The sequence below is a fragment of the Schistocerca cancellata genome, chromosome 4 (genome assembly GCF_023864275.1).
Source record: "Schistocerca cancellata isolate TAMUIC-IGC-003103 chromosome 4, iqSchCanc2.1, whole genome shotgun sequence".
NCBI classification, from domain to species: Eukaryota; Metazoa; Arthropoda; class Insecta; order Orthoptera; family Acrididae; genus Schistocerca; species Schistocerca cancellata.
In genome coordinates, this window is record NC_064629.1 from 468,531,910 (window position 1) to 468,558,863 (window position 26,954).

Genomic DNA, 26,954 nt, shown 5'->3' on the forward strand with positions numbered 1-26,954 from the left:
AAAAGTTGTTGAATTTCTCAAGCTGAAGTAAAAAGTGAGAACTTTTGGTAATGAAGATAAGAAGCAGGTATAGAAAATACGATGACAGCTACTTAGATTTTTGTTTCATGTGTACTGTTGTGAACAATGAAGAGTATCCACAGTATGTTTTCTGTTTGAAAGTACTTTCTGTTGAATATTATGCTACCTAGCAAATTAAAGCGCCATTTAGAAAGTATTCATCAGAATGACATGGTCAAGCCAAGAGGATATTTTCCAAGGAATCTGAGTCAAATAAAAAAACAAAATTTATCATTTTCTAAGCAGGCAAAAATCTAGAATAAAGCACTTCTAGCATCCTGCAACGCAGCTTACCAAGTAGCAAAATGTAAGAAAGCCCATAAAACTGCAGAACAACTAATTCTATGGTGTGCTAGTGACACCGCATCCATTATGCTTGGAAAGCCCCTGTCAAAACAGCTTTTGCCTATGCCTTTGTCTAACGCTGCAATTAGTTGTCAAATTCCAGATAAATGAGAGGATCATCATGAATAGATTATGGAAAAATTAGAGGGAGGAATTTTGGTTTGCAGCGTGATGAGGCCATTGAAAGCAAAAGAGCAGCTCATTTAATGTGCTGTGGTTTTTATGAAAAAGTAATGAAATGATGAAAGATCTCCTTTTTTGTACAGAAATAAATGCAGGTACAACAAGAACAGATTTGTTGGAAATAGTGGACAACTTCATGACAGAAAATCAAATTAAGTGTGACTTTTGTGTTGGTGTGTGCACTGATGATGCACATCCATGTTACAATGGTCTACAATCACTTATCCACAGAAAATCTCTTGATATTATGTGGACCCATTGCATTATCCATAGAGAAGTACTTGCTTCACAACATTTGAATGAATGATGATCTGAATCAAGTACTTCAAACAGTCATAAATGTGATGAACTTGTCTTCAGAAAGCTAGGTTTTTTAGACAAATGTGTCATAATATGGGGGCTGATCATACATCGCTCTTATTTTTACAGTAGCATTCATTAGCTTTCTAGAGGAAATGTATTATCATGCAGTTTTGAGCTTAGGCGAGAAGTCTATTCTTGCCTGGAAGCCGAAAATCAAATTGGTGCATGCTGAAAACTTTCCTGAAAACTGTGATAGGTCTCAGTGGGTTCAAAATTCCTTCAATGGTGATTCATCTCCTGAGTTCAATACTGCAGACGAGTAAGAGTTGATAGAACTTCCATCAGATTCTTCACTAAAAGTGAAGTTTTCTCCAGTGGCATTGCCAATGTTTTGGTATTCAGTAAGAAAAGGGCTTCTGAGTGTGAGCAAGAAAGCACTGAAGATAGTAGTTACTTTTGCAACCTCCTACCTTTGTGAGAGTGGATGTTTAGTAGTAGCTGTCATTAAAACCAAGTACGGATCAAGAGTTTATGTGGAGAAGGAAATGAGGATAGCTATATCTCATTTGGCGCAGATATTTCACAAGTTGTGTAACACAAAACAAGCTCAGGTGCTGCATTGAGGTGAGAAATACTTTATTGATACCTTTTTTTAATTAATTATTTCAGTTTTTACTAGGTATCTTACAAAGGAGCCACAGAAAAAACATAAAGTAAAACTTCAGTGATAGAGGTAACTGGGACTGAGTAGAGCTCAAATTTGGGAAAACTGGGATTAAACAAAGAGTGGCAATTTTAGAGAGATATTTTATTTGAAGATGGTTTCAGAACTTGATGTTCACACTATTATTACAGAAACAAAGTTATTTCCTCAGTTAATGTGTTACTTAGTTTGGTTTAGAAATTAGGTTGTAGCAGAAACTCAAACATTTACTGCAAATACATACCTATTATGTAAACTACTTTACAACTGTTGCTACTGTACATAGTTTATTTTCGGGAAAAGAATGTACAGTTTTTTTGTTTTGTGAAGAATGTCTGTTCTTAGCAGCTTAGTCCTGCCATCTTCGTAGAAGCATAACGTCGGCAAATGTCACCAGGTTCTGTTGCTCCATGTAGTGCAGTGCTAATTCTAATGCCACCGCTTCCTCACTATGACACACTTTGTTGGCACCAACATTGTCTTCTTCACCACTAAAATCTCTGTTCCCTTTATTTACCTTCTCCACAGTGTCCCTGTTGGTCCTTTCATAATAATATTATTTTGATTATTTTAACATAGTAGTCATCCCCTCAGGATTGCCGGAGCCTGAATTGAGAAGGTTTTATTGTAGTTGGTCAGGGGAGCCACAAAATCAAGAAGGTTGAAAATCACAGATTTATGGGATTATACATTCTCCAAGGTATTTGAAGGAGCTAGTCTTCTGCATTGGTGTGTTACCCAGTGGGATTGTGAAAACTGCATCCCTGATGATTATGATGCACTCTTGTCTTGTAGATGGTGATCTTCAACTGCCATGTGGTTGAGGTAGGCGGGTTGACAACTTGTTTCTCCTGCACTGGATGCCGTAATGCAGGGTTATCTGAAATAGCTAGGCAATTACCTACCAACTTGTCCTTTGAGTAACTTATTTTAATCAAGTCATCTGCATCTTTATCCATTTATGGATAACTTTCTCCAGCAGACAGTTGAAAGCAGATTGATTATAGGCTGCCTAATTTCCTAACACCAGTTCTGCTGTTGAAATTCGTTACAATTCTCCTCTGAACTTTACTTTGGGTGTCATATTAGAACATGTTGTTTTCGCAAGGTTCAGGATCTTGCTGTCTAGACCCAGTTCAGTTAATGTCTGGAAAAGGGAGCGTCTGTGCAACAAACTGTTGGTCTTTTGGAAGTTGATGAAGGTTGTTACATAAGATGAGACTCTTAAGTTGTAGGTGGGAATGGTTATGAGGTTCAAAGTCTGTTCTGCTCATGATCTAGACTTCAGGGTTTTCCTTCACTTCCTTTTCCCACTGCCCAATTCCAGTCTACCATTAGAATTAAATTTTCATTTCCTTTAATGATCTGAATAATTTCTGTTATCTCATAATACATTCTTTCCATCTGTGGAGATATTAGGCTTTTATATTTGTACCACAGTGGTGGATGGTGTTACAATGGGACAATTCCAGGAAAATGTAGTGCAGCTCAGAAATGCAGTATATTGGATGCCAAAACTTATGTGCAACATGTACATACATGAGCAACTGAGTTACAGATACCTAGTACTGGTAGCACCATTTCACCCTGATGTTAGTGGTGCCATGTTGTGGCTTGGACTCGCGCATCCAGACCACTGGGAGTCATCCTTAATCACAGTCCAGAGCTCCTAGATATTGGTTAAATATAGATCATAGTAGTTTCAGATGTCGCTGTATTAAGATTGATGGCAGAATGGTGTTCCTCAGGGCAGTGTTTTAAGTGTTACCCTGTTTGCCATGGCCATCAACAATATCACTTCTACAGTAAGGAGTCCTGTACAGTGCTCCTTATTTGTAGACGATTTTGCTGTTTTCTGTTCCTCCTCCAGTGTTGCAACAGCGAGCTGTCGGTTGCAACTTACAGTGTGGAGGTTAGAAGAATGCGCTGCAAAGATGGAATTCCAGTTTTCTGCAGGTGTGTGTGTGTGTGTGTGTGTGTGTGTGTGTGTGTGTGTGTGTGTGTGTGTGTGTGTTCATTTTAATCATTCTCGTCATCTTTTCAATTTGCCTGCCTTGAATTTGGGGGACACCATCCTACATTTTAGAGACACTGTGTGGTTTCTGGGCCTCATTTTTGACTCCCAATTGTCGTGGTTAACACACCTGAGAGACCTGAAAGCCAGAACCTCGAAGGCACCGAACATCATCAAGAGCCTTAGCCACAGGTTTTGGGGAGCAGACGGAGTGCATCTCCTTCAGTTTTATCGGGCTTTTGTGCATTCGCGGCTATGGTTCCAGTGTGTATGGGTCAGCAAGACCCTCTTACTTTTAGATCATTGACGCTGTCCATCATGAGGGGATTCAGCTGGCCACGAGTGCTTATTGGACCAGTCCCATACCTAGCGTCTGTGCTGAGGCGGGGAAACTGCCACTTACCATCCATCGCCAGCTCCTCATGGTGCATCAGGTGTGTAAGTTCCTTGCAACTCCAATTCCACCCGCACTCCATACTGTTGCTTGTCCACCTCTGGAGCACCTGTTTTCCAACTGTCTAAGAGCCATGATGCCATGCAGCATATGCTGGAGTCACTTGGTGTGGAGCCAGTACAATCCCAAATCCAAGGTTTTAACCATCTGCCACCTTGATTACTACAGAGGCCCAGAGTGATTTTAGATTTTGTGCGGTACAGGAGAGATAGCACCCCCTGCTTCCATTTTTAATGCGATATTCTCTGATATTTTATCTGAGTACCATGACCATATAACTGTTTTTAAGGATGGGTCTAAGCAGGGGGACTCTGTTGATTGCTCCGCCATTTTCCCACATCGTCTCCTCAAGGTCAGGCTGTCTCCAGAATTTACCATCTTCGACACAGAATTATGTGCGATCTTGCAAGCAGATGAGACATTCTCCTGGTGTTAGATTTCTCATCTGCTCAGATTCTCTGAGCACCCTTTACTCTTTCCAACGTTTGTATCCAGCAAATAGAGTAACCCAGAATATCCAGGATGCCTTCTTACAACTACAACAACTGGGGAAGGAGGTGTTGCTGGTTATCTGGGTACACTGGAACTGCGGGGAGTGAAAGAGTGGATTGAGAAGCCAAGGAGCCGTGTCGTGATCCTCTGGTATTTCGGTGTGCTATCACCCTGCATGCTATTATCTCGCTGTTGAGGTACAAAGTCTTGTCTCAGTGGGAAGACGAGTGGCTGGCAGTGACTGATAACAAGCTCCGTGTCATCAAGCCCACAACTTGGCCATGGAGTACTTCCTTCCAGCTATGTCTGCGAGATGAGGTCCTTCTTACTCATCTTCACATAGGCCACAGCCCTATGACACATGGATTCTTACTCCGTCAAGAAGAACCTCCAGTGTGTAGTGCTTGTGGCGTGCAGGGTACGGTGCGCCACATTTTATTGGACTGCATTTTATTTGCCAACCAGCGGACTGCGGCGGATTTACTGGCAGATCTGCCATCTATTTTATGTAATGATCAAATGAATGTGGTTAGGGTTTTAAAGTTTTGTGACTTGTCCAACGTTTTTAAGGTGATTTTAGGGAGATGTTCCTAATGTGTCAAAGGATGGCTGGCTCACCCTAGTTTTTTGTAAGTGGTCAGCCAGTCACCTTTCCCTGTGCTTTTCTTTTAGTTCTTCTGTGTTTTGTTTTCTCTGTGTTTTAATTTCTTGATTAGCACTCTTCCCTCCTAATTGGTTTTAGTGCATGTGAGAGTGATGTGATACAGAGTAAATGTGTGGTCATTTCGAGTACATGTGTGTACAACACTTTTAGTTCATCTCCACATTCATTTGTTTTCATAAGTGTAAGGGGGTGATGACCTCACCATTGGGTACCCATCAGATAAACACACACACACACACACACACACACACACACACACACACTGTATTTTGTGGACCTTTCTCCAAGAAGTCCTTGTTCTTAGCTGCCTTTCCTCTGATCGCTTGGGCTTAACACCTTTTTTTGTATTAGTGTTCTAAGGTTCTGACATGGGTGTGTATGTTCTTAGATGTTTTTGCGGCCTAAAACAAAAATAAACATCCATGAATGATATTATCGGTGTGCGTCACCAAGCCACTGTACATCCATTCTAATTTCATACCATTTCAGATGACATCCTGCTTATTGGCAGAGAGAGAAATTCTGGGTTCCTTTGCCTGTATTATACTAAAAAGATTAATGCGGGTGTCAGTAAGTGTAATTTGAGCTGAGGACAGAACCCTCTCTCTGACTGCAATAATGCTGTTGTGAGCAGGCCTAGAAATGTAACTGAGGCAGTGGCAGAGCATCTCTCCCTAGCCCAGCCAGATGGACTTAATATTTGATGACTTCTTTGGATCCATGTAGATGGAAAAGAGGAAAAAAAATTACAACACTGAAAGATAAATAATGTAGAGTAATGAAATTTTGAGAATACATTTGTCTAGGTAACATATTTCAGTGATTAATATGGCAAGATCACAGGTTAATGTAAGAGTGAGCTAAGTCATTTCAAATGTGAAATGCTGTTACATTAAAAATGGTGTAACTGCCAGAATGTTGAATGCAAGCATGCAGATGTGCATGCATTTTGTTGCGGTACAGGTGCTGGATGTCTGCCTGTGGGTGGGATAGAGTCCATGCCTGTTTCACTTGATTGGTCAATACAGGGATGGTTAATACTGGTTGTTGATGATGCTGGAGTTGTCCGATGATGTCCCATATGTGCTCGATTGGAGACAGATCTGCTGATCAAGCAGGCCAAGGCAACATGTTGACACTCTGTAGAGCATGTTTGGTTACAACAGTGGTATGTTGGTGAGTGTTATCCTGTTGGAAAACACCTGTGGAATGCTGTTCATGAATGGCAGCACTACAGGTTGAATCACCAGATTGACATACAAATTTGCAGTCAGGGTGCACGTGATAACCATGAGAATGCTCTTGCTGACATACAAAATTGCATCCAAAGAACATAACTCCAGGTGTAGCTCCAGTAATCTGGCACATAGACATGCTGGTTGCAGGCCCTCAACCGACCTCCTAACCAATGCACACCCATCACTGGCACTAGAGCAGAATCAGCTTTCATGAGAAAATGCAATAGACCTCCACCCTGTCCACCAGTGAGCTCTTGCTAGACACCACTGAAGTTGCAGATGTCAGTGGTTTGGGGTCAGTGGAATGCAAGGTACAGGGCATCTAGCTAGGAGCTGTTCTTGAAGTAACTGATCTGTAACAGATTTTTGTGTCACTGTGGTGCCAACTGCTGCTCAAATTGCTGCTGCAGATGCAGTATGATGCACCATAGCCACACGCCGAACAAGATGGTCTTCTCTCTCAGTAGTGCCACACGGCCGTTCGGAGCCTGCTCTTCTTGAGATCATACATTCTCGTGACCACCACTACCAGCAATCATGTCCAGTGGCTACATGCCTGCTGTATCTCTCTGCAATATCGCAGAAGGAACATCCAGCTTCCCGTAACACTATTACACAACTTTGGTCAAACTCGGTGAGTTGTTGATAATGGCGTCTTGGTCACCTTTAAGACATTCTTGGCTAACATCAACTCATTACATCCAATTTCATAGGTTACTAACGTTCACATCTGTTACAGCATCTATTGAAAGCAAACTTTATTTTCATCCTTATAGTGGCGCTACTTGCGCCACCCTTATGCGTCTAGTGCGAAATTTGATTAGACATCATCTTTCAGATATAGAAACATGCTTACCAACTTTCGTTTGTCGCACTACTCCTTCTTGGTGTTATGATTTTTTTGTCAGTATATGAAAGCAGGTGGTGATGGTGGTGGTGGTGGGGTGGTGGTGGTGGAGACATCACCATGTGCTGTGTTAAACAAGCTGTGTTCAAAAACCAAAATATTGTTCTCCATTGATCCAACAGAATCTAGTCCGATGGACAGTACCTTACACCTGAAGAAAGCTAGTAGTAATCCTCAGTCTGAAATGTGGTAGCAGATAGTTATCAGAGCCTCTCTTTGAGTGGCAATGTTTAAAAGACTTTTGAGGTGTCTGGTGAACCACCACTTCACATGAATAAACAAGAAAGAATTATTCAAAATTTGTAAAACCTGATTAAAGTGGGAAGAAAACATGGCCAGAGCTATCATTCCGCTTGATATTAGGGCCTGACATAGAATGTTGTAGCCAATTTAGTAGTAAGAAGTAATAATATGTTATGTACTAAGTAGTGTGACATGGTTTGATAGTCTTTTATGTTATTACTTCAGTATTGAGTAGAAAAATTGTGCCAATTACTGTGCAGCCATGTGGCTTATGCAGACATTTTCCAATAATTACTATCGTCTCGGAACTTCAGAACTAGGATTTTCACATAACTCTGGTTTTAAAATTCCTTCAATATCAGCTTTAACGATCTATATTTGATTCAAGGTCAGCAGTGGTGTAAGACATTTTCCAATGGGTCCTGTGGCACAGACATAGATAAAATTGTTCCAAATGGGTATGCTACTCTATTTTAGTTAAGAAATAAAATTAATTCTTTGTAAACAAACACAAAGGGAAAGTAAGAAAAATATCAGCTATTCATTAGTGACATCACTATTCAGATTCACTGCACATCAAAACACTCTCAAAGAACTCCTGAAAACCTCTTGGAACCTAATTTTTTTTTTAGAATTTATGACCCAAGCCAATTGAAGCATGAAAAGATTCAGATATTCCTTTTATTTTTAAGATACATTTAATAATTAAGAGTTGATTTCAGAAATAGGGAATTCAGATTAGATTTTTATGATGAAGTATATGTTAATAATTGTAAAGATAAGAAAAGTATTAAATGAGCCTTGCAAAGTGAAATGAGTTATTCAGTGACCAAAGTTATGGAAATTGGCTGTGTTTGGTTGATAGCAAACAGTTGTGTGTTTATTAACTTTAAAATATCTGAATGTATTGAATAATGAAGTTTTATTAATTTTAACTGTTAAAAAATTAGTGGCTTGCATAAAACATTTTCGTGTAACTTGGCTGTTTCATGTAAGTGTTAAATGACAATTGTTTTTCTGGAACTTCATTAACATTCTTTTATTATGCACATATTGTTCTTATGTTCACTTCTTATTTTTGAGTGTAGATTTTACTTACTGCAGTTGGTCTTTGGCTAACCAATTAGCCTCCTCCAGTTTCCTCGGTCCATGTATTCATCTTCAAACAGCCCCAGCGTACTCATATCCTCTTTGACCTGATCGGTCCATCAGAGTCGTGGTCTTCCCATGGTCTTTTGCCTCTGATATCTTCCTCCACTACCTGACTGATGATCTGGCTTTCTCAACACATTAATTCAGTCTTCTTTCTTTGATCACTGCCACAATGTCCACCAACTTGTATAGCTCCTGCAATTCACAGTTCTTTCTTTTCCTCCATTCATCTCCATCCATTACTGGCCCAAAAGTCTGTCTGAGGATGGCATTCTCAATTTTTGTTTTTATTTTAAATTTAATAATAATAACAATAATAATAATAATAATAATAATAATAATAATAAAATTCTAAAAATAAATTTGTAATTTATTAATTTTCTTTCCACTTATGTTATTTTGGTACAAATTGTATACGTGTGTATGAAAAAACTTATTTATGTCAGTGAAAATTAAAGACAGGTATGTGTGGTTGATCTAAACAGTTAATGGTGATGGAAATAGAATGTTGATATTTTTCTCTCTCTTGTATAAATCACTTTGAGGATTATTGTGAAGAAAGTTAGTAAAGGGGTGTGCACCCAGATGAATAAAAATGAAGATCTTGTTGAAAATCCCAGAACAGTGAATATTCAATTCTGCCTTAAGTGACCACCAGGAAGGTTGAAGGGTGGGGGCAATGAATGTAGTATGTATCCAGCATCAGAACTCTGAACTGTGACATGTACTCTGTAACTTCCCTAATGAGCCACTGAACTATCTGTTCATGAATTTTATAATCTTTTCCTTGATTAAAGCTCCCAGTGTAAAGGGGGGGAGGGGGAGAGAGAGAGAGAGAGAGAGAGAGAGAGAGAGAGAGAGAGAGAGAGAGAGAGAATTGGAGGGGGGGGGATTATATTGTGGAACAATGTCCTTTATTGAGATCTTGTATTAGCTACAGTTACTGGAAAAAATGTGGAATATTTCCAAAGGAGTTAGTTTTCTGGCGTTCTGAAAATTGTGGATGATCAGATGTTGCCATATTCAGATCATAGTGCATGAGTATTTTTGTATCAGATTTTGCACTTTCTGATTCCCTGTGTTTTGAAGCAAAGTTTAGTATTCAATAATTTGTCTATAAGGTGCATTTTTGTACATATTTTTTGTTAAATCCTCAAATTGAAATGTATCAAGAAAGTGCAATTTTTTTTTATTGTTGTGCAAAACCCTTGTAAGGCATTTGTCAGGAAGGAATTCAAAATACACCTTTTATCCACTGCATTTCAGTGCCAGATTTGTTTCTAACAAAGGTGAGGTGGAAAATAACCACAATTGACAGACTGATTTCCATCTGTTACAATAAATTCCCTAATTGCACCTCCCAAGATCTGGTGTAAGAAGTGTTGCAACATGTTGTGTTTCTGTTATGAGCCATATCAATTCCAGGTGCATCTGTGAGTGGCAGTTAACACCTATGTAATGCTTGAGGGGCAGAGAGGATGGGAGGGGGATTGATTTTAAATTTTGATGTTTCTCTGATTAATTTAGTTTTCTTTTTTCCTTTTTTTTAAGAACGAAAGTGTACTGAAAGCATAAGGAGACACTCACGACGTGCTAATATTCACCTGAAAAGTGAGCACGAGCGGAGCAGCAGGAACGTGGGACATGGTAAGTGTTTCATATTTCACTGAAATTTACTGTGCTTTATGGATAGTTGTACATGAAGTTGTCCTGTACACAGAAGCGTGAAAATGTTGAAGCATATTGTGCAGGAACGGGAGAAGTGGGCCCTGAAAAATAAACTGATCCAGTGACAGAATGTTGTTTGGGATCCCATAGTGAAATACTTTTACAGTATGATTTCAGAGTGCAGTTTCTCACTTTCTGCAGCATTTCTAAGGAAATGTAAATTTACTCGACAATTTCATACTTGGACACACTGCTGGTTTGCTTTCAATGCTCCCATTTAAAAGTGGAGGAGGGGGCGGGGGAGGGGGAGTAGTAGTAATAACAGAAACAGAAAAATCATAATTCTGATGCCATTATCTAATCACTTGCTGGATTGTATGTTGGCTACTCTGGAACTTGTATGTTAAGGTATCTGATGCCTGTAGGTGCAATAATGAATAATTAAGACTATCTCAGAATTACATCTGGATTGTTGCTTCACCTATTGTGACCGTATATCTATCTTCATATTATGTTACTGTAGCATGTTAAATGCACCCCTTAATAGTTTCATAATTTTGGCAGCCATATAATAAATAAATGTAATAAAATTTTGTCATTGCAGAATGACCTGACAAAACAATAGCTTTATATATTAGTGTCAGAATTTCATTGATTGTGATAAAATTAGATTGCTGTTAAAAGGATGCATACGTCATTCATAACGTGTTCCCAAACACAGTGTGTTACTTCATGTGTGTAGATTGCCAGTTTCTTCTGGTAATGATTTCTGGTATCCTTTATCTTACATATTGTGAATAGTTCCACGAAATTAAAAGTCAACACAGGTATCAATGTATATGACCAGTGGCAACCTCAGTGTGCTTTAAAAATATCTCAGTCATATAATCAGTGTTACTTTTAAGCAAACGAGGTGGTTAGGCTCATATTGGAGTAGACTAAGTTTAGTGCATGTCTGTCCTTCATGGTTTAGAATTTTTATGCTTTATGAAAATCACTGGATACAACCTATAAAATATATGCCAAAATCCTGAATTCAAGACTAAAAAATATGATGTAAAAACTAATATTTGAAGAACAATACGGTTTTACAAAGGGATGGTCAACTAGTGACAGTGTTTTCACGCTACAAGAAGTTATAGAAAGGAGATGAGAATCCAATAGGGAAACAACACATCTTGCTTTTGTAGATTTTGAATAGGCATTTGATAATGTGAACAGATAAATATTACCGAATATAATAGCTGAATGAGATTACCCATTGCATCACCAAGATTAAGTGATCAGTAACAAAAAGTATTTTTATATAATGACACTAGACAAAGGCTTCACAGCCAACATGCTCCATGAGTAGATGCAAGCACGGGCCTGTGAGCAGCAATTACCATACCCTTTCCATTCAGTCATCACAGCACAGGATAGGGAGGAGGTAGTTGTATGAAGACGTGAGAGAGGATACCAGGGGAGTGTGAAAGTCATTGTAAATGAGGTTTCACTGGTATAAATGAAAAGAACTAAAAACACAATCCTGCCACATCATTTCATTATTAAGTAGGTAGATATTTATTAATTAGACATTACACATACAATGATTTTTAATCAACTCTTGCACTCAAGATGTTCTTGCTTTTTTTCCCTTCTACAAGAGCATTGGTGTGCATTGTAGATGTTACATGTAGTTTAGGTTATGGTGTGAAAATGATTTACTCAAATGAGTTATAGTTCCTCATTGTTGAAAACAGTTTTTCAGACATAGGTGGAATGCAACATTGATATTACACCAGCAGCCATCTTGTGTAATCGAACAAGTCAATTCTATGGGAAATGCTTCTAGAAATCTAGAATGTTCCTCATTATTGAATTTCTCTCCTTTTCACGCTGCTGGTAAGTTACTGCGAACTGCAGATTGATGAAATTCACTTTAATGTTCACTGAATATGGAGAGGAGCACAGAGGAAAATCACTCTGCAGTGTTGTCATGTTGTTAAATGAAAACTGGAAATCTTCCTTAAGATTACGTATAATATGTGGATAGCATCTAAAATCTGTTAATATCAGAGTTGTTCGAAGAAGACAGTTTTAGAAAATGAGCTGCATTTCCATTGTCCAGCTGATTCTTACCCGAGTCGCAGTTTCATTTTGAAGCTTGAATGTGGCTGATGAAATGCAGTATCAACTGATCCTTATCCTGGAGTGTTAAGGCATTTGGATGATTATATGTAAGGGTAAGGAATAAAAGGGCTCTGTTTCCATGAAGACTTTCAGTTCAGGAACACACACATATCTATCTCATCTGAAAGACAAAAAATTAGATTTAACTAGCCCTTATTAAGCCAGTACGCCTTGTTGTAGTAAGGCAGACTTCTTTGCTAACTGTTGATATCTTCAAGAAAGTTTTTTAATTGGCACTGTTGAAGTCTATGCTCTTGTACACTATTAACTATGTGAATGAGTTTTCAAAGTGACATCTCTGTACGTACATTCTCCTCGTGAGTCATGCAGAGAACACCTCTGATTGAACGAGGGACTGGAAGTTTCTTCAAGTCCCGATTTATTTGCAACATGACTGGCGCTCCATCTCTAGGAACAAAAACTAATAATTTCCATGATAAACCTGTAGTTTTAAAGTTTCGTCATCGCTGTTAAGATTGTTCTTCATAGCTCCTGATAAGCACAGGAGCTCTTCTTGACCTCATGTCCAGTGTTTACACATCTGATAAAAATGGACAGCTGAGCAATTATGAACTCTTTGTAAAGATTTACAAGGTGACTGAATGTCATCTTGCCATATCATGTGTGTGTTGCATGATTCGTGTTTGATAACAGTACCTTGCAAAACTGAAGATTCCTCCCCCTGCAGATCAAAATGCGAAGAAATTGCCGGTGTTACGTAATGACGACTAACCTTTGCTGCTTAGGCGGACCCACTGACCATCCCTCATTTCACAGTTAACACTGTTCCTGTGTTATTTCGACCACAGTGTGCATGTGCTTTCCCATCACTCCCCACCACACCACAACTGCTCTACCAGTGAGCAGGAGCTTGGGCAGGCACAAGTGCTCATGCATAAAATTGTCAGGTTGTTCAGCCACAATGAAACTAAATGTAATCCTATATGCAAATGACCTAGTACTGACTACAGAGAATGAAGATGACCTTCACGTTGGAGTCTTAAAAGCTACAACAGATAGCCTTAAAATAAAAACTAAAATTGTCTGTAGAAAAAACAAAAGTGATGGCATTTCTGTGTATACAGCTAGTAAGATCAAAAGTTTTCCTTAATAATAAAATCTGGGAGCAAGTTAAACATCTTAAGTAGCTAGGATGGGATATATACATGAATACAGCCATGACATGGACCAAAAATTAAATAAATTTACTTCAGTATATGGAATGACTGAAAAAAATGCAGAATTAAGTCTGAAAAGAAACCCAGCTGAATTTTACAAAATCATAGCAGTACCAGCGCTTAGTTATGGCAGTGAATTGTGGGTGACAAGAAGACACCAAGAAAGTAGAATACAGGTTCAAGAAATGTTTCTTAGAAGAGAAAATATAAGGAAGGATGTATAAATATATTATCAAAATTTAAAAAAATGAAAGAACATAGGAGAAAATGGAGAAACACACATACTTTATGGATGGAGAAAGACTCCCAGTAGAGGCTGTGTGAGAAGAAATGTGGGAAGGCCGTACAAGAGAGAGAGAGAGAGAGAGAGAGAGAGAGAGAGAGAGAGAGAGAGAACTTCAGACAATCATTCTTTCCTTTCCACATCCTTGGTCAACTGAACTAGTTTGCCAGTGTTGATCTCATTGGTGGTTATTGCAAAACTGACATTCTGTCTTTGCTTGCTTCCTTGTATTGGTTGGGAAATTATAAAAGTCATTTTGTACTTAATTCACTGTGTTTCAGTATGTCTTACTTCTTGAGTTTGATAAGCAATCAGTGGCATTCTTAGGGAGCTTGCAGCATCTGGCATCTTTCCTTGTTGGTCACATATTCCCATTTATCGGACTATGTATGAAGAATTGATTGAATTTGGGAATGACAATATCAGAGGTCATACATCAGAATGTTTTCATATCTTCCACTGCACGTTATAACAGACCAGAATTACGGGGATCTTTGATCAACAGTAGATTATGATACTAAGCCTGTAGGACAAAATCTGCAATCCCATTCTTTTCTCAGCTAAGTTTTACTTCAAATTGCAAGTCTGGTGTACAAGAGGTGGCCTATGACATGGTAGTGTATTGTATGGAAATATTTATTTAAATTTCCCATGTATCCAGATTTTTCTGTAATGCTATGGAACATTATTTTTGTTTTTGATTTTAAAGAAAATATATTGTTGTACAAAATTCCATTTGTTTTGTTGGACTATAAATGGCATAAATTTCACACTTTGCAATATTTTGGGTTCAGAATTTCTTGTAGCATTTTATTATCTATTAAATCAAGAAGTGTTATAATTTTTTCAAAAGTTAATTCAATTTTTTGTAAAAAAAAAAGTCATATAATATAAAATGGTTATTATTTGAGCAATGTGGCATACACTGAATTTTTAACGAAATTCCATTTCAAAATTATTTACAATAATATTATTATTATCATTAATTCCCCATTAAGGAGAGCATTAAAACACAATCAGTATTCACAATGACAATATGGTACATAAATTGGTACATTTCAAATTCATGGCACATTTTTCTCTCTTTTTTTTTTCTCTTCCCAAAAACCTCTCATAAATTCACTGTGTTTCTTCTTCCTCTCTTCTGTCCACTTCTTTCCTGATTTCTTCTCTTTTGGTGTTTCTTCGAATTTCTGTTTGTTGATTTTTTTCTCTGTATTTTCCTCTGTTTGATATTTCTTCTGTGGAGATGTTTAGATTTTTGAGGTCTTCCATGGTTTCCTTTACCCAGTTAGTTTTCACCTTATTCGTCACCACTATGTTAAAAATCTTCTTGGTCAGCCTATTTTCATTCATCCTATGAGTGTGCCCATAGAATTTTGCCCTTCTTCTTCTGATATTGTATGTAATTGTCTCTGCCTGTTTGTACAATTCCTTTGTTGGTCTCTTTATCCAGGTCCCCTGTCTCTGAACAGGCCCATAGATCTTTCTCAGAATTTTCCTCTCTTGCTTTTCCATTTCCTTGATTTTAGTTCTTCCTCTGATTACTGTTGTTTCTGAGGCATACAAGGCCTCAGGTAAGACTACTGTTTTGTAAGGTCTTAATTTGGCATTGATGGAAATATTTCGTGTATTGTAATGGTTCCATGTAAGTCTGTATGCTTTTTGTAGTTTTGTAACCCTTTCTTCATTGGCTGTTGAATTCAGTCCTGTTTTCTGTATAATCTCTCCCAGGTATTTGAAACTTTCTACTTGTGTTATCTTTCCGTATTTTATCGATGGGCTTCTGTCTGTAGATTTTGTGTCCACGTACTGGGTTTTTTCATATGATATTTGTAGTCCTGTTCTGGTTGCGATTTCATGCAATATCTCTAGGGCTTCTCTGGCTTCTTTTCTGTCATTTGTAGTGATGGCTCTATCGTCGGCAAAGGCTAGACATTTTATGTTGACGGTTCTATTTTTCTCTCTCCCCATCTTTACCCCATTGACTCCTTTGTCCCACGTCCTGATTATTTTCTCTAAAACAGCATTAAATAAAATGGGTGACAGGCCATCTCCCTGTCTCACTCCTGTCTTGATTTCGAAAGATTCTGATATCTCGCCCATGAACTTCACTTTTGACTTTGTATTTGTTAATGTTTCCTGAATTAGTTTTCTGGTCTTATTGTCTACCTTCATTTCTTCTAGTGTATTAAAAGTGTTTCTCTGTCTATGGAATCGTAAGCCTTCTTGAAATCAACAAATGTTACTGTGGTGTTTCTGGACTTTCTCGTTGTTAATAATGTTCTCAGACACCAGATCTACTCACTGCGTGATCTTCCCTTCCTGAACCCTCCTTGGTATTCTCCGATCTGAGGTTCTAGGCGATTTAACAGAGCTTTTGATAGAATTTTGTATGCCACCGGCAGTAACGAAATTCCTCTATAGTTGTTAGGGTCTGTTTTGTCTCCTTTCTTGTGGAGGGGGTGTATTAGGGCTGACTTCCATTGTTCTGGTATCTTTTCTGTTTCCCAGATGTTTTTGATTATACTATGAATTTTGGGTGTAATGTTTTCATGGTCTAATTTCCAGATTTCTGCAATCAGTCCATATTCACCTGGTGCTCTGTTATTTTTCAATGATTTTTATTATTTTTACGATTTCTTCATATGTTGGGGGTTCAGAGTCCCGGTTGGGTTCTGGTTTTGTAAACTGTAATCTCTGTTTTGGTTTATCACAGTTAAGTAATGTGTCAAAGTATCTGGCTAATATTTCACAGTTTTTCTTCGGATTTGTCTCCAGTGTTCCATCTTGTCTTTTGAAGCATAAGCTTGGCGGCTGTTATCCTGTCATATTTTCTCGGAATACTCTGTAAAAATTTCGGGTGTTGTTTCTGGTGAAGTCTTCTTCTATCTCCTTCAACCTGCTGTTTTCGTAACCTCTTTTTTCTCTTTGGACTATTTTTGAAGTGTTTTTCTGTATCCTGTTGAAGTCCTCCCATTTTTCTTGTGTTTTATGGCTGTTAAATTTTTTCCAGGCTTGTATTCTGTCTTCTATGGCCCTGTCACATGTCATGTTCCACCATCGGTGTTTCCTTTTTCTCGGTGGCTCCCCCAATTTTATCAGTTCTTTTATTTTTTCTGACAGTTCTGTCCAGTTGTTGGTATTGATTTTCGTAATTTCTTCTATTATTTCTTTCTTGTTTATTTGTAGGTACTCTGGATCTGTTCTGAAAGGTCTGTTGGTTCTCTTGATTTGTCTATTGGGTATAAATTTTACTTTAATTTGGAGAAGGTGATGATCAGATTCGAAAACTCCTTTCCTTGTTCTTACGTTCAGTATTTCTCTGGTGTTTTTTGTGGATATTGCTATGTGGTCTATCTGAAATTCTCCTAGAGCATGGTTGGGGGATTTCCAAGTTACAAGTTTTCTGTGTGGTTTCTGGAATTGCGTTGACATGATTTTCAGATCAAAATTTCTGCAGAAGTTTATCAAGTTCTCTCCATTTTTGTTTGTTCTCATGTGGGCCGTGTGTTTCCCAGTCGTGTCTCGGAATTTTCTTTCCTTGCCTAACTGGGCATTGAAGTCTCCTAGTAACACTTTTATGTGATTCTTGGGGATTTTGCTGGTAGTTTCTTCCAGATCTTCCCAGAATGAATTTACAATCATATATAATTACCTTTATTTTTATAAATCTTGCTAACCTTAAAAGGCACGTTTTCGTTGTAACTGTTCACTCATCTATGCAGAAAACTATGTACATAAGTTTATTTCTGCAATTGCCAGTTGTATAACAATCTAGATCTTCATGTTGTAATAATATTGTTTTTCTTACATTCCAGAGGTAGGTAGTCATTTTCATGGGCTCGAGTAGTACAGTCATTCTCTAGATACGGACTTGTATCTTAATCTTTGTGCTGTGGTTGTAACAAGTGTGAAGTATGACTTATTTATCCTGGGAATGGTAATTCGTATTGAAAATCTATTCGCAATGCTTTACGAACTTGTTGATTGAGGACAGTGATAGATATAAAATCTGTGTGCGCTTGAAATAAGACTCTCTTTAATGTTGTGCAGAATACTGATGCATAAATTTCATTGTCTTGTCATACCTGGAAGGGAGATAAAAAGCTATTGTGATGAAAATGTGAATGAGTATCTTCACTAACGTTAGACAGATCTGTACTGGTACATCATCCCTAGACATGTAGTAGTTTGGAGTCAAAACACATTTTCTAAATAAAATGAAAAAAAGCACTGAACACATACAAGTACAGTATAGTATTACCAGCCACAAGCCAAGATCTGCTATTTCGCAGCTACCATGTGACTGTAGAGAAGAGCAAGTTGGACTTCAGATTCAATGATTCTGCAGCCTACAACTACATTTTCTCCATGTGGTAGTTGGAATTGGCACTGTCTGAGTTTCGTGATACTGCATCTGGTTACGACCAAATCCGGTACACTGTGTGCTTCAACGTATGCCAGCAGTGTCAAAGGAAATCCTCCTTGACTGTTTTAGTATGATGCGGCAGAAAGGTCACTTCCCCAACTCGTGGAGGGAGGCAATTTTGATGCCTCTCCTCAAACCAGAAGAGGACCACACCTGTCCGAGTAGTTACTGGAGTAATGCCTTGAAGAGCTGTGTAGGAAAAACAATGAAGTGAATGATCAACTGTGGACTGGTCTGGTTATCAGAGATCAAGCAACTCGTTAGCCTCTCTCAATATGGATACTGGAGATTTAGTGTTCTAAGTGTTACCCTCTTTGCCATAGCCATCAAGAGCATTGCATCTACCATACAGAGTCATGTACAATGCTCCTTATTTGTGGACGATTTCGCTGTTTTCTGGTCTTCCTCCAGCGTGGCAATAACAAATCATCACGTGCAACCTAGAGTGCGGAGGTTAGAGGAGTGGGCTGCAAAGAAAGGTTTTCAGTTTCCTGCAGAAAAGGAAGTGTGTGTGTGTGTGTGTGTGTGTGTGTGTGTGTGTGTGTGTGTGTGTGTGTGTGTGTGTGTGTTTCTCATGTTAATCATGTTCATTTTAATCGTTCTCATCGTATCCTTACTTTCCCTGACATAAGTATGAGGGAGACTATTCTACATTTTAAAGACTTGGTAAGCTCTTATTGTTTACTCCAAACTGTTGTGATTACCACACTCGAGAGATGTGAAGGACAGAAGCCAGAATGCACTGAATATTATAAATTGCCTTAACCATGTCTACTCCAGTTAAATAGGACTTTTGTGTGTTTACACCTAGACTGTGGATGCACATTGTACAGGTCAGTGAGGTCTTCTTACCTGAAGATTATTGATGCTATCTGCTATGAGGGGGTTAGACTGGTCTGTGGTTACTTATAAGACTAGACATGTGCCCAGTCTCTGTGCTGAGGCAGGGAACCGCCGCGTACCCTACTGTTGCTCGTCAGCCTCTGGAATGCCTTTTCTGCTGTCACCCACAAGCAACAATGCCATTTGGTATCCACATGCAACGTTTGCTGGGGTCGGTTGATCAGCAGAACAACCAATCCAAATCCAGGGTTTTAACTGCCTCCCGTCGTGTCTACTGCACAGGTCCAGGGTAACTTTACATTTAGTGCAGTACAGGAGAGACTGCACTTCTGCGTATGTTCTTAATTCATTATATATTCCAGCAGATAAGATAGTCCAGAATATGTAGGATACACTCCTCCAACTACAATGGCTGGGAAAGGAGGTGGATGTGTCTTTCCGTTGGGTACCAGTGTACATGGGTATTGCAGGGAATGAAAGGGCAGATGTAGCAACCAAGGATGCATGTCATGATCCTCAGTAGTTCACTGTGCCATCCCTCTGCATGCTATCTCGTCACTGCTGAGGTACAGAGTCGTGGGTCAAGGGGAAGACAATTAGCTGGAAGTGACAGCTGCATGTATTAAAGCCCACTACACGGCTGTGGGATACCTCCTTCCATCCTCAAAGATGGGATGAGGTCCTTCTCACTCATCTTTGCCACAGTCGTTTGATGTGTGGCTTCTTGCTCTGGTGCAACAACCTTCCAATGTGTTGTGCTTATGGCGTACGGATCACAGTGTGCCACATTTTACGAGACTGTGTTTCATTCTCAGAGCAGAGGGCAGCAGCAGATTTGTCGGCGGATCTGCCTTCTATTTTAAGTGACATTGAAATGAATGTGGTTAGAGTTTTAAGATTTTGTGATCTGTCCAACTTGTTTCCGCAAATTATTGTAAGATGTTCTTAATGTGTTAACAAAGGGACTGGCTCACCCATGCTTTCTGTAAGCAATCAGCCAGTTATATTATCCTGTGAGGAAGTGACAATGTTGTGAATATCACACACAATACTCTACAACACTAAAACTGCATAACCGATAGCATGTGGTAGTGTTGCTATCTTGTTTAGAGGAGCTAAAGCTCAGTTTGTTTGGCTGTTGCTAATGTATATTCTACATACACTATACACAATAAATTGGGTTGACTTATACAGTACTGTGTTCATGCTTTTCATTTATAAATTAAATTAATATTGTATATATAAAACACACTATGCTCCCCAGTAAACTGTATAGCTGAAAACATAGTTCTTGTACATTAAAAGAAAAACTGGAAGTGCTTTAAGCAGGTTGACAGTGGGAAAAGTGCTACAAAATCAGCTGTTGAATTTGGCGTCGGGAAAGCCACTATCAGTGACTGGAAAAAAAACTGTAGGAAAATCGAAAGCTTCTGCAATACAGTCAATGAAAAAAACTTTTTGAACAATGCCATAACATCACCATGTCATTGTATGATAAAATTCATGATACCACTTTCTTGTGGTTTACTCAGGAAAGACAGGATTCAAGAAAAGGCATTACAACTGAACAAACTTACGAATGATGCTCCAACATTTACTGCCAGCAATGGTTGGTTAGATTGTTGGAAGAAGACACATATTATATGACAATGATAAGTGTTGAAAAATTATTAGCTGTTGTTGCCACAGCAGATGCATTCTTAGATGAATTTGCAGACTTGATATCATCAGAAAATTACTGACAACAGCTGATGAAAACACTGACAAAACTGGACTGAATTTCAAAGCAATCTCTACAAAAAGTCTTGCTTGGAAAGAAGAATCATCTGCACCAGATTTTAAACTGAATAAATAATGTCTTACTGTTTTGGCGTGTAGCAATGCCGCAGTAACAAATTACTGCTCATGATAATTGAAAAGACTGCAATACCATGAGCCCTGAAAGACATGAATATGAATGCTCTCTCTGTTTATTACAAAAATCAATGTAAAGCTTGAGCTGTGTTCTGTTTAGTGAGTGGTTTGAGAACAAACTTGTTCCCTTTGTTAGAAGATTTAGTACAGAATATGGACTGCCACCTCAAGCTCTACTTTTGGTGGACAATGCTCCATTTTGCCTTTCAGAAATGCAGCTAGTCAATGGAGACATCCAAGCATATTTGTTGCCACTAGATGTAACATTTATTGTGCAATCAGTGGCTCAGAGTGTGTTACAAAACCTGAAATTGAATTAGAGGAAACAGCTTCTGTCGTCGTCGTCGTCGTCATCATCTTCAGCCTGAAGATTGGTTTGATGCAACTCTCCATGCTTCTCTATCCTGTGCAAGCCTCATCATCTCTGAGTAACTACTGCAACCTGCATCCTTCTGAATCTGCATCCTATATTTTATCTCTTCGTCTCCTACAATTTTGACCCCCCCACACACTTCCCTCCAGTACTAAATTGGTGATGTCTTGGAATATGTCCTACCAACTGATCCCTTCTTCTAGTCAGTTTGTGCCACAAATTTCTTTGCTTCTCAATCCTATTCGCTACTTCCTCTTCAGTTACATGATATACCCATCTAATCTTCAGCATTCTTCTGTAGCACCACCTTTCAGAAGCCACAATTCTCTTCTTGTCTACAATGTTTATCATCCATGTTTCACTTCCATACGTGGCTACACTCCACTTTCACTTTCACAAAAGACTTCGTGACACTTAAATCTATACTTGATGTTTACAATTTCTCTTCAGAAACCCTTTTCTTGCTGTTGCCAGTTCACATTTCACTCTGCATAACTCGATTTAATTCAGCTACATTCCATTATGCTTCTTTTGCTTTTGTTGATTTTAATCTTATATTCTCATTTCAAGACCCTGTCCATTCCATTCAGCTGCTGTTCCAAGTCCTTTGCTGTCTCTGAGAGAATTACAATGTCATCGGCAAACCTCAAAGTTTTTATATCCTCTCCCTGGACTTGAATTCCTACTCCAAATTTTTCTTTTGTTTCCTGTACTGCTTGCTCAAAGTACAGATTGAACAACATTGAGAATAGGCTACAACACTGTCTCACTACCTTCCTAACCATTGTTTCCCTTTTCTGCCCCTTGACACATATAACTGCCATCTATTTTCTGTACAAGTTGTAAATAGCCTTTCCTTCCCTGTATTTTACCCCTGTAACCCTCAGAATTTTAAAGAGAATATTCTAGTCAACATTGTCAAAAGCTTTCTCTCAGTCTACAAATGGTATAAATCTAGGTTTGCCTTTCATTAACCTGTCTTCTAAGAGATGTTGTAGTATAAGTAGTGCCTAGCATGTTCCTACATTTCTCTGGAATCCAAACTGATCTTTTCTGAGGTCAGCTTCTACCAGGTTTTCCATTCTTCTGTAAGGAATTTGTGTTAGTATTTTGTAACCATATTCACATCTGTTAGCACCTGCTTTCTTTGGAATTGGAATTATTGTATTCTTTTTGAAATGCGAGGGTATTTCGCCTCTTTCATACACCTTGCTCATGAGATGGAATAGTTTTGTCATGGCTGGCTCTCCCAAAGCTATCAGTAGTTCTGACAGAATGTCATCTGCTGCCTGGACTTTGGCTTAGGTCTTTCGGTGCACCATCAAATTCTTCTCGCAGTGTCATATCGCCCATCTGATCTTCATATACATCATCTTTCATTTCTATAATACTGTCCTCAAGTACGTATTCCTGTATGTACTCTTTACACCTTTCAGCTTTCCCTTCTTTGCTTAGGACTGGTTTCTGTTTGAGGTCTTGATATTCATACAGGTGGTTCTCTTTTCTCCAAAGGCTTCTTCAGTTTTCCTTTAGGTTGTATCTATCTTTCCCGTAGGGATATATGCTTCTAAATCCTTAAATTTGTCCTCGATTCAGTACTGCTTAGCCATTTTTTGCTTTCTGACAATCTCATTTTTTAGATGTTTGTATTTTCTTTCGTGTGCTTCTTTTAGTGCATTTTTATGTTTTCTCCTTTCATCAATTAAATTCAATATCTCTTGTGTTACCCAAGGATTTCTACTAGTCCTCGTCATGTTCTTCTGTATTCTTTTCCCCTGTTCTTGTCAATAGTTTGCCGATACTCTCTCCGAAACTCACCTTCTTGCAATTTCTTCAGCCTCAATCTACAGTTCAGTACCAATAAATTGTGGTCAGAGTCCACATCTTCTCCTGGAAATGTCTTACAATTTAAAATCTGGTTACTAAATCTCTATGCCATTATATAATCTTCTTTCATGATTCTTAAACCAAATGTTAGCAGTGATTAAATTATGTTCTGTGAAAAGTTCTAATCAGGCGGCTTCCTCTTTCATTCTTTTCCCCTGGTCCAAATTCACCTACCAGTTTTCCTTCTCTTCTTTTCCCACTATTTAATTCCAGTCCCCCATCACTATTGAATTTTTGTCTTCTTTAACTATCTGAATAATTTATTTTATCTCATCATACATTTCTTCAGTCTCTTCGTCTGCAGAGCTAGTTGTGTTGGGTGTGGGCTTTATGTCTATCTTGGCTACAATAATGCATTCACTATGCTGTTTATAGTAGTTTATGCACATTCCTATTTTCTTATTCACCCATTTGTATTTATAACCCTGTATTCACCTGACCAGGAGTCGTGTTCCTCCTGCCACTGAACTTCACTAATTTCCAGTGTATCAACCTTTAATCTGTCCGTTTCCATTCTTAAATTTTTTAATGTATGTGGCCGATTAAAGGATCTGGCATTCCAAGCTCCAATCTGTAGAACACCAGTTTCGTTTCTCCTGATAATCACGTTCTCTTGAGTAGTTCCCGCCTGGAGATCCAAATGGGGGACTATTTTCGCCAAGAGAGTTCCATCATCATTTAAGCATACAGTAGTACTGGATACCCTTGGGGAAAAATTAAGACTGTAGTTTCCCCTTGCTTTCAGCTGTTCACATTACCATCACAGCAAGGCTGTTTTTGTTGGTTTTAAAAGGCCAGATCAGTCGATCAACCACACTGTTGCCCTCACATCTACTGAAAAGGCTGCTGCCCCTCTTCAGGAACCACATGTCTGGCCTCTCAGCAGATACCCCTCCATTGTGGTTGCACCTACAGTACAGCTGTCTATATCTCTGGGGAATGCAGCAAGGTCCATAGTTCATTTGAGAGGGGAAGCTTCTTTGATTTCTAATGGAATGAGAAGACTGTTCCATAAGAGAAAAAATGAAAAAGTAACAATAAAGGACTTTGTCACATTTTGACTCTGCAGATGCCCTTGAATTGCCATTGTGTTAAGAACAGCAAACTGTTGCCACACGAACCAATACTGGCACAACATCGCATCATCAAGCATGTTTAGTTCTTTATGGCAACAGAAGATAACAAATTTTACAAGATAATGTAAGTGGAAATTATAGTACCGCCTCACAAACATTTCATACAGTACTGTAGTTACCAATGTAATAAACGATTCGTTCCTATAAATTGCTATTCAGTAATGAGTTCTTCAGTCCTACTGTATAATAAAATCCTTTCTTTAGAGTGAAAATAGGCTTTTGATTTACTTTTTCCTGCAGCCTGGATTTTGTTTGGAATATCTGAAATTTTGGATTTGTGGGGTTTGGATTAATGGGGTTGTATTGTATTAAAATTTTTGCGCATTACATAATTTATTTTAGAACTGTTATTTAACATTCTGTTTCCATTACTATACAACTACACATTTACATAGCTATATGATTAGTCTGGTGTGGCAGTTGAAGATAGCAAAACGAAAGCTGAAGTTGTAAATTTCACATTCAGAAATTGTTCACACTGGAGAATTGTTCAAACATACTGTCATTTGACCATTGGATGGACTGCCATATGGATGACGTAGTAATAAGCATACCTGGCATAGAGAAACAACTGAAAAATTTGAAAGCAAATAAATCACTAGGTCCAGATGGAATCCTAGTTTGATTTTACAAAGAGCACTCTATGGCACTGGCCACTTACCTAGCTTGCATTTATCATGAATCTCGTGCCCAGCACAAATCCCCACGTAACTGGAAAAAAGCGTAGGTGACCCCAGAATGTAAGAAAGGTAAAAGAACGGTCCTGCAAAATTACAGATCAATATCCCTAACTTCTGTTTGCTCGCAGAATCGTTGAACATATTCTCAGTTCGAATATAATAAACTTTCTTGAGGATAAGAAGCTTATGTCCCCAAATCAGCATGGTTTTAGAAAGCATGACTCATGCGAAACTCAGCTTGACTTTTCTCACATGATATACTTAGAACTGTGTATGAAAGGAAACGGGCAGAGTCCATATTTCTGGATTTCCAGAAAGCATTTGACTTAGTGCTTCATTGCAGGCTGTTAACAAAGGTATGAGCATATGGAATAAGTTCACAGATATGCAAGTGGCTCAGAGACTTCTTAAATTATAGAACCCAGTGTGTTGCTCTTGATGCCAAATGTTCATCAGGAGTGCCTCAGGGAAGTGTGATAGGACCACTGTTGTTCTCTGTAAAAATAAATGATTTGGCGGACAGGGTGGACAGAAATCTGCGGTTGTTTGCTAACGATGCCATTGTGTACGGTAAGGTGTAGAACTTGAGTGACTGTAGGAAGATACAAGTTGACTTAGACAAAATTTCCAGTTGGTGTGATGAATGGCAGCTAGCCCTAAATGTGGCTAAATGTAAGTTAATGTGGATGAGTAGGAAGATCAAACTGGTAATTTTCGGATACAGTATTAACAGTGTCCTGCATGACACGGTCAAGTCATTCAAATATCTGGGCATAATGTTGCAAATAGATATGAGGTGGAACGAGCGCATGAGAACTGTGGTAGGGAATGCGAATGGTCGACTTTGGTTTGTTGGGAGAATTTTAGGGAAGAGTGGTTCACCTGTAAAGGAGACTGCATATAGGATGCTGGTGTGACCTATTCTTGAATACTGTTAGTGTGTTCGGATTCTGTACTAGGTTGGATTGAAGGAAGACATTGAAGCCATTCAGAGGGAGGCCACTACATTTGTTACCAGTAGGTTTGAACAACCTGTGTTATGGAGATGCTTCAGAAACTCAAATGGGAATCCCTGGAGGGAAGGTGACATTCTTTTTGAGAAACACTAAAAAAAAATTTAGAGAACTGGCATTTGAAACTGACTGCCGAACAATTGTACTGCTGACAACATACATTGTGCATTTAGGGCCACAAAGATAAGATAAATGAAATTAGAGCTCATACAGAGGCATACAGACTTCTTTTTCCCTCACTCTATTTGCGAGTGGAACAGGAAAGGAAATGACAAGTAGTGGTATAGGGTACTCTCCGCCACACACCATATGGTAGCTTGTGGAGTATCTTAGTAGATGTATATATATGTAGATGCAAATTCAATTAACTATCATCACACTCCCACTCACTCTGAATTAGCGCTATTTTCACTTCTGTTGCCAGACGGTCTTTCAGTCATCAAATCTGAACCTAAACATATGATAAGGGGGCAGAGTCACATACACCATGTGTTAATAAATAGCATAATTTTAGTTTTGTGATGTATTTTAATTATTGATGTATTGTTTCTGTGGCAGAGATGGAAACTAGCCTAGTATTTGTGTAAATACGTTTGGTGGAAGCATCCTAAATGGGG

The 26,954-nt window shown here is 38.6% G+C and overlaps 1 protein-coding gene across 1 annotated transcript in view; it reads left to right on the forward strand.

Annotated features, from left to right (window-relative positions):
* The window catches only part of LOC126185020 (serine/threonine-protein kinase GL21140), a 221,129-nt gene that overhangs the window by 74,335 nt on the left and 119,840 nt on the right, over window positions 1-26,954 (forward strand). The window contains exon 5 of the mRNA XM_049927744.1: window positions 10,310-10,405. Within this exon, the coding sequence (XP_049783701.1) occupies window positions 10,310-10,405 (96 nt within the window). The remainder of the gene's footprint in view (window positions 1-10,309; window positions 10,406-26,954) is intronic.